Source organism: Arachis ipaensis, chromosome B9 (genome assembly GCF_059453495.1).
Source record: "Arachis ipaensis isolate K30076 ecotype BB chromosome B9, ASM5945349v1, whole genome shotgun sequence".
Lineage (NCBI taxonomy): Eukaryota > Viridiplantae > Streptophyta > Magnoliopsida > Fabales > Fabaceae > Arachis > Arachis ipaensis.
This window is the reverse complement of record NC_142444.1, coordinates 148,567,446-148,574,921: the sequence shown is the minus strand read 5'-3', so window position 1 is coordinate 148,574,921 and position 7,476 is coordinate 148,567,446. Positions and strand designations below refer to the sequence as shown.

General features: G+C 34.7%; 1 protein-coding gene across 2 annotated transcripts; it reads left to right on the top strand.

Moving 5' to 3' along the window:
• The first annotated feature begins 307 nt into the window (after positions 1–307).
• On the top strand, positions 308–7,269 carry LOC107618204 (Zn-dependent exopeptidases superfamily protein). 2 transcript variants are annotated; one of them, XM_016320192.3, is made up of 14 exons: positions 308–506; positions 972–1,332; positions 1,544–1,782; positions 2,349–2,505; positions 2,608–2,685; positions 3,042–3,116; positions 3,230–3,349; positions 3,748–3,912; positions 4,073–4,595; positions 4,686–4,842; positions 4,999–5,108; positions 5,696–5,808; positions 6,282–6,642; positions 6,754–7,269. In XM_016320192.3, the coding sequence occupies exons 2-14, from the start codon at positions 997–999 to the stop codon at positions 7,062–7,064; spliced, it is 2,745 nt and encodes a 914-aa protein (XP_016175678.1). In that variant the 5' UTR covers positions 308–506; positions 972–996; the 3' UTR covers positions 7,065–7,269. The 2 variants fall into 2 exon arrangements, with proteins under 2 accessions (XP_016175678.1, XP_016175679.1); XM_016320193.3 differs by having other exon boundaries at positions 345–506; positions 1,544–1,642.
• Positions 7,270–7,476: the final 207 nt, after the last annotated feature.

The window sequence follows — 7,476 nt, the reverse complement described above, 5'->3', positions numbered from 1 at the left end:
AATTAGATATACATATATAATATTTTAACAGAAATATTAAAAGATCGGTAGAATTTATTATTTTTAACTAACAGCTAATTTATAATATTTAAAAATTTAAAGTCAAAATATATTATTAAATTATTAAATTAAAAAATTAAATTAATAACTAAAAATACCAGCTAAAAACAATAATCTTACATGTCCTCCCGTTTTTCTCTATTTTTAAATTGATAATACGTAAAAGCACAAATTAATGCCAAAACAAAGAATAGATAGATAAATCTTTCTCAAAGATAAAAAGAAAAAAGATAAGAGGAATATCTTTGAGTTAAATATATAGAACCCAAAAACACGAAGTAGCTGAGTACTGAGTGAATGAGTGATGAGCTGTGTGTTTGGGTCAAACCACCATCTCCAATTCATCGCAACATAACTCACTCTCAAGTCTCAATCCCACTCTGTTCTTCTTTCTCTTAACCATATCATCATTCAACTTTCTTCCCTTCAATTCAATTCTCACACAGGTTCTCTTCTCATCTTCTTCACTTTCGTTGTTTCATTCATTTTGGATTGCACTTCCATAACGATATCAATCATGTTTATTCCGTTGACTTTAATTGCCTAATTCGCTCTCTAATAATCGGTCTGATTTGGATTTGGAGATAAATATATGAATGGGATCAAGTTAGTAGTTTTTTCCCTTCTATTTATCAGTTTATGTTATCCGGGGTTCAGAATTATTCACTTGTTTTTAGTTTGTTCAATTTTATAGTCCTATTCCTATAGAATGATGTTACATTATCGGTTGTTTAAAAGACTTGTTTTTTCTTGTGGTTTTACTTAATTTGTGAACCCCAATTGAGAACTATTAATTGATCAATGAATTGGTGGTATTGGTTATATGCCATTATAGTTTTCTTTGTTGGTAGATTTTATATTGTAGCATTGCACTGATAATTTTTGTACATGTCTTGCACGAACTTGAGCAGCTAATTGTCACCAGATTCGCTCGAAATGCGGCAGAGGCGCGAAACAGCTTCGGCTGCATCTAAAGGGTCAAGCAGTGGTGAAGCAAGTGAAAAGCCTAGTGATGGTGTTGAAATCCGCGCAAATGTTCGGCTCGGGAATCCAAGGAGGTCTTCATATGTGTGGCTGGCTTTGTTATTGATAATCACTTATAGCTGTTCATCCATTTATAATTACCAGTTTCAGAACATGCCTATGCCTCTTACCTCAGAACAGGCTGGCAAAAGAGGTTTCTCAGAGATTGAGGCATTCAAGCATGTCAAGGCCTTGACTGAGTTCGGCCCTCATCCTGTTGGTTCCGATGCTCTACATAGCGCCCTGCAGGTTGGATCCTCGACTTTGTTGGTGTTTCCTTTTTTAGTATTGCTATTGAAGTCAATGAAAGAAACATTACTGGTACTGTATTGCGAGTAAGAAAATAATTTGCGGGATCATAATGTGAATAGCAACAGAACAATCTATTTAAATTGAGTGTGGTCTTGATAGTCCATTCTCTGTTAATTGTGCAGTTCATTTAACATGCTTCATCTTGCAGTATGTTTTGACAGCATCTCAAACCATCAAGAAAACAGCTCACTGGGAGGTGGATGTCGAAGTGGATCTTTTTCATGCAAAGTCTGGTGCAAATCGCCTGGTCAGTGGCTTATTTATGGGGAAAACACTTGTTTATTCAGATCTGAGTCATGTCGTAGTAAGAATCTTGCCAAAATATGTATCTGAAGCAAGAGAGCATTCTATTCTGGTCTCTTCTCATATTGATACTGTTTTTTCAACGTATGTTTTCTTCATCTATCTACTCCCATACTTCTGTTTTATAACAATGTTTATTTATAAAATTTCCAATATAATGCTAACAGTTTTTGGGATGTACTCATGTTTGGCGCAATTTACTGACAAATATGTTATGAACCGGGGGAGGGTAATATTGTTGGATCCCCTATATGCAAGGAGAAAGATTTGATATTACACATATTCTTATATGTGTTTGTGTTTTGATGAATTGTTAACACATTAGTCACTTTAAAACAGTGGAATATGTAGTTCTTTGATCTGTAACTGTGAAACATTAAGACATCACTTCCTGCTATTATAATGATTTGAAACTAATGTACAGGAGTAGGTCAATTGGAAGATTAATGATGAAATACTAGTACTTTTATAGGAAGATCACTTTATTAGAATATTATTCAACTGCCATTCATTGTTTGACTTGGTGCTTTGTTTCTGAAATTCTACAAAAACCTGTGAAGGGTCTGCTTTGAGTATATGACATATGAGATATTTAATGATTTTTTCCAATCTTATCATTTGCCACTAAATATATAGCATTGATTTTACAGGGAAGGGGCTGGAGATTGTAGTTCATGTGTCGGTGTCATGCTGGAACTTGCTCGTGGAATTTCTCAGTGGGCTCATGGATTGAAGAGAGGTGTTATATTCTTATTCAATACTGGCGAGGAGGAGGGTCTCGATGGTGCTCACAGCTTCATAACCCAGGTTTGGAATTCTACTTTCAACGTATTCTTAAATTGTTACCTGAATTTTTAATTTATTATAAAATAATCCTTGCTGCAAAAGTAAATAAATTTGTTGATGCAGCATCCTTGGAGTAGTACTGTTCGTATGGCAATTGATCTGGAGGCCATGGGCATTGGAGGGAAGTCTAGTATTTTTCAGGTCTGGTTATTGATACTCATGGTGCTATTTCTTTTGGTTCCACTATTTGCAAGTTGCCTCTCTTCTTTGCTAATTGAAACAAATAGAATGTACAGAGTAATGGTGTCATAGTTGTCTTTTGAATTATATTGAAATTAATATTTTCACTCCAAGCCTTTTTTATAACCTACCAATGTTCATGCCTCAAGTTTGAAAACTGAATTCCCATAAGAAAAAGTAGTTAAATCAATTTTCGAATGTAGCATGGTGATTTAGCTATTTTGACATCCATATCTGATTCTTCCTGGAATTTGTTTGTGAATTCTGATAATAAATTTATGGCTCTACATTCTTATTAGTGGCTTTGCATTTAGTAGGCTGGTCCCAATCCATGGGCTATTGAGAACTTTGCTTTGGCAGCGAAGTACCCATCTGGCCAGACTATTGCACAGGTTTGTAGATTCCTTCATTTAACCTTTTTCTTTTTTGGTACCGCTTTTTGTCAATGATTTTATTTTTAATGTCTTTAAAATATCCCTTATATTAGCTAACATTAATGCTGCAGGATCTTTTCGCTTCAGGAGCCATAAAATCTGCGACAGATTTCCAAGTATACAAAGAAGTTGCTGGCCTTTCTGGGCTTGATTTTGCATATGTAGATAACACCGCCGTATATCATACCAAGGTCTCCTTCTGTTCTTGCAGTTTTTTCAAAATAATGCGACTGCTTTTTAGTACTTTATTGCCAAACATTGAAATACATAGTGTTGTTGATGTGCTGAAATAAGTCATTGAGAATATATATTAACATTAACTTGTTTTAGTTAAAGAACATAAGAATAAGAATTAACCACTTGATAAGTGAAGGTATAGTTATTACAAAGAACTGATCAGATGAAGAATGTGTGTTCAATATAATTTTGTCACTATGGATATTTTAGGCTTGACTAATGTACTGTACCCTATAATTTATTAATGAGTAGCATTTATGAATAAAAAGCGGTGGTGGCAGAATTGGGAGATGTCCGGGGTAAAAACGGCTTCAAATGTTTGCATGTCTCATGTATCTTTTCCCTGATGCAGAATGACAAATTAGAGCTTCTGAAAAAAGGTTCTCTTCAACATCTGGGGGACAATATGCTTGCTTTCCTGCTTCATATTGGTGCATCTGCCGACTTTCCAGTCGGCAATGCAACAGAGTCAGAGGATGATATAAGCAACAACAATGCCATCTATTTTGACATTTTGGTACTATATAATGCCATGTTTTATTTTATTTTTTTTTATTTTCAAAAATTTTCAGAGTTATGGCAACTGTATTTCCATTCCCTGCTTTATTATGTATGTGGTGCATTGTTTTCTGTATGAGGATGATTATAAATTTCTTTGCCGCCTTTGATCTTTTCAGGGGACATATATGGTTGTTTACCGTCAAAAGCTTGCAAATATGCTCCACAACTCAGTGATAATGCAATCACTTCTAATATGGACTACATCGTTGGTTATGGGTGGTAAACCAGCTATGGCTTCACTGGCCTTGTCATGCTTGAGCGTTCTCCTGATGATGTTTTTTTCCCTAAGTTTTGTCTTCCTTGTTGCGTTTATTCTCCCTTTGATATGTTCATCACCTGTACCATATGTTTCAAGCCCATGGTTGGTGATTGGATTATTTGGTGCACCGGCTTTTCTTGGAGCATTTACTGGTCAACATTTCGGTTATCTTCTACTCAAAATTTATCTTTTAAATGTACACTCAAAGAGAAGGCAACTGCCAGCCATTATTCAAGCTGATATTGCCAAGTTGGAGGCCGAAAGATGGCTCTATAAAGCTGGATCCTTTGTGTGGCTTATTCTTCTCACTTTGGGAAACTACTTTAAAATTGGGTCTTCATACTTGGCTCTTGTTTGGTTAGTTTCTCCGACGTTTGCATGTAACTATCACAACCTCTTCTCTCTACTTGTTAGAACAACTTTTTTTTTCTCCCTCTCTCCTAATGCTAAATTCCGGTTGAAATATTCAGATGGATTTTTTGAGGCAACGTTAACCCCTGCCAGGTTACCGAAACCACTCAAGCTGGTAACCTTGCTCATAGGATTGGCCATACCAATTTTATTTTCTGCTGGAACTTTTATTCGGCTTGCTGCCACAGTTGTTGGGGGTATGGTTCGCCTTGATAGGTAAATGTTATGTTTTTGTCCCCCTCTTTCTATTCTGTTTTTACTAATAGATACAAGAAACAACCTTTATACGAGCCATGCCTATTGCTTATGAGTTTGTCATAAAAAGATTTAGTTTTGTAGTCAGTTTCTTATCTACTTTTCATGACTATGCAGGAATCCTGGTGGCACTCCTGAGTGGCTTGGAAATTTTTTTATTGGTGCATTCATTGCTGTTGTCTTGTGTCTGACATTGGTGTATCTCCTTTCATATGTCCATCTATCAGGTTTTGTTTACTATCTAATCCGAAGTAATATTGAAAACTTATTAGTAATAATGGGATGGCTACTTTGCTTGGCTTTTGATGTTGCTGAGTTATGAAAGAAATTCAATTATCACAGCACATGTTTACTGAAACTAACTAAAATTTTATCGTCAATGATTTTACTAAGTAAACCATTAGCTTTCAAAATTAAATTAAAGATTAAAATGTATGTATACTTAAATCACAATTTTTGGAAACGACAGCAAAAGCAAATCTTCTACTACACTAAAAATAAATGCAATAAGAATAAACTTTACTTATTTTCAGAATATTTTAATTATCGTTTGTGTTTGAGGGATTGTCAAGTATAAGTTACGAAGTATAGCAACGAATTTTCTGACATAAAGGAATATGTAATGATTAAAAATCCTAATTCATCCTCCTAGTACTTAAATAGTTAAATGGGAAAGAATTTGAATGTATATCAAAATGATAAAGTCTAGAATTAGGAGGATAGTTTAAGACTTCCAATCATATATATATATATATATATATATATATAGCTCTAAAGCATCTGATGTTTATCTTAATGTTAAATTGGTGTGCAGGTGCAAAAAGGGCAATCATCTTAGCTACTTTGGTGTTGTTTGGTTTATCACTTGCAATTGTATCCTCAGGTGTTGTTCCACCATTTTCTGAAGACACTGCTAGAGCTGTGAATGTAAGTTTCAATCGGCATGTATATTATTCCGTTCTTTTTGGTTCTGGATTGACGATCACTTCAGAGTAAATATACAAAAGTACTCACGAAAGAGTGTAGAGGGGACAAAAGTACTCCCAAAAGATTAGAAAATAGTCTGATATGCTCTCCCAAGATTGTTTTTACAATTCAAGATTGCCTTCCATTGTGTATACAAACTGGAAATGGTTTCTTTAGATGTTTAGCCATTTGAGAGATTATACAAACTAGTAGAAGGTTAAGATAATCGAAGAGCAGTTTTGACTTGTGGAAATAATCTTTGGGGTATATCGGATTATTTTATAATCATTTGAGTGCACTTTTGCTCCTTCTATACTCTTTCCTGTGTACTTTTTCCATTTATGCTAAAAATAAAATTGAACTGCATTTGATGAATTTAAGTTGATTAGCCAACATAAACAAGTATAATTCAGTCCTTGTTTCTGTACTTTTAGGTTGTACATGTTGTGGATGTGACTGGAAGAAAACCTTATGAAAGCCAGAATCCTGTGTCATATGTATCTTTATTTTCTACTACTCCTGGAAAATTGAACAAGGAGGCAGAACAGATTGATGAAGGTTTTACATGTGGGAGAGACCAAACAGTTGATTTTGTAACCTTCTTGGTCAAATATGGTTGTCGGACCGATAACGATGCTTCAAGCGGTTGGAATGAATCAGATATTCCTACAATGAATGTCGAAAGTGATACCAAAGGAAATCGAAGAACTTCACGAGTTTCAATTAATACAAAGGGTTCCGTCCGGTGGGTTCTTGCGATCAACACCAACGAAATAGAAGATTTCGAATTAGAAGGTACTTATTTTTCTCTTGTAGTTGTTCATATTTTTATACTTCTATTTGTTTTCCAATCCTTTTTATGATACCCTCTTAAGTCTGAAGTAATGTTTGTTTTTCACTCCTTAGATGCAGAGAATTCAGAAGAATTGATTTCAGTTGACAAAAAGACTAATGTGGATGGTTGGCACATTATTCAGTTTTCCGGAGGAAAGAATGCGCCAACAATATTCGATCTGAATCTTTATTGGAGATCGGCTTCGACTCGGACAACTCATGAAACTGACAGGCCTCTGCTGAAACTCAGGACTGATGTTGGCAGAATAACGCCAATAACCGAACGAGTTCTTTCGAAGCTTCCGCGATGGTGTTCTTTATTTGGAAAGTCTACCTCTCCCCATACCTTGGCTTTCTTGAAAGATCTCCCTGTTCAGTTTTAGGTGCTTGAAATGTATCCTTGATTTCTGGTTACTATAGCCCAAAGTGAGACATGTTAGAATCTTCAATTTTCCACTCATGTTATAGGGGTTCTAACTTCTAATCTATTCTTTTAAGACCATTTTTTGTTCTGCTACTTGTAAAAATGAAATTAGATTTAATTGTTGATGAAGATTTGTCTAATTAATAGCCTTTATTTTATCTTTCTTTCGGTATTGTAAATTTCTTTTTCATAACTAACATTAAATTTTCTCCCTAAAATTGCACACGTTTATATTTACAATGCAAAAACCAGTTAGTAGGTTAAATGAACAATTAACCAACTTGGGTTGGTTTCGTAGTACTTGTCTATTTAAATAAGTGTTAGATAAGTGTTAGGAGTTCGAATTCTATTTTGTGCAATCTATTGGTGAC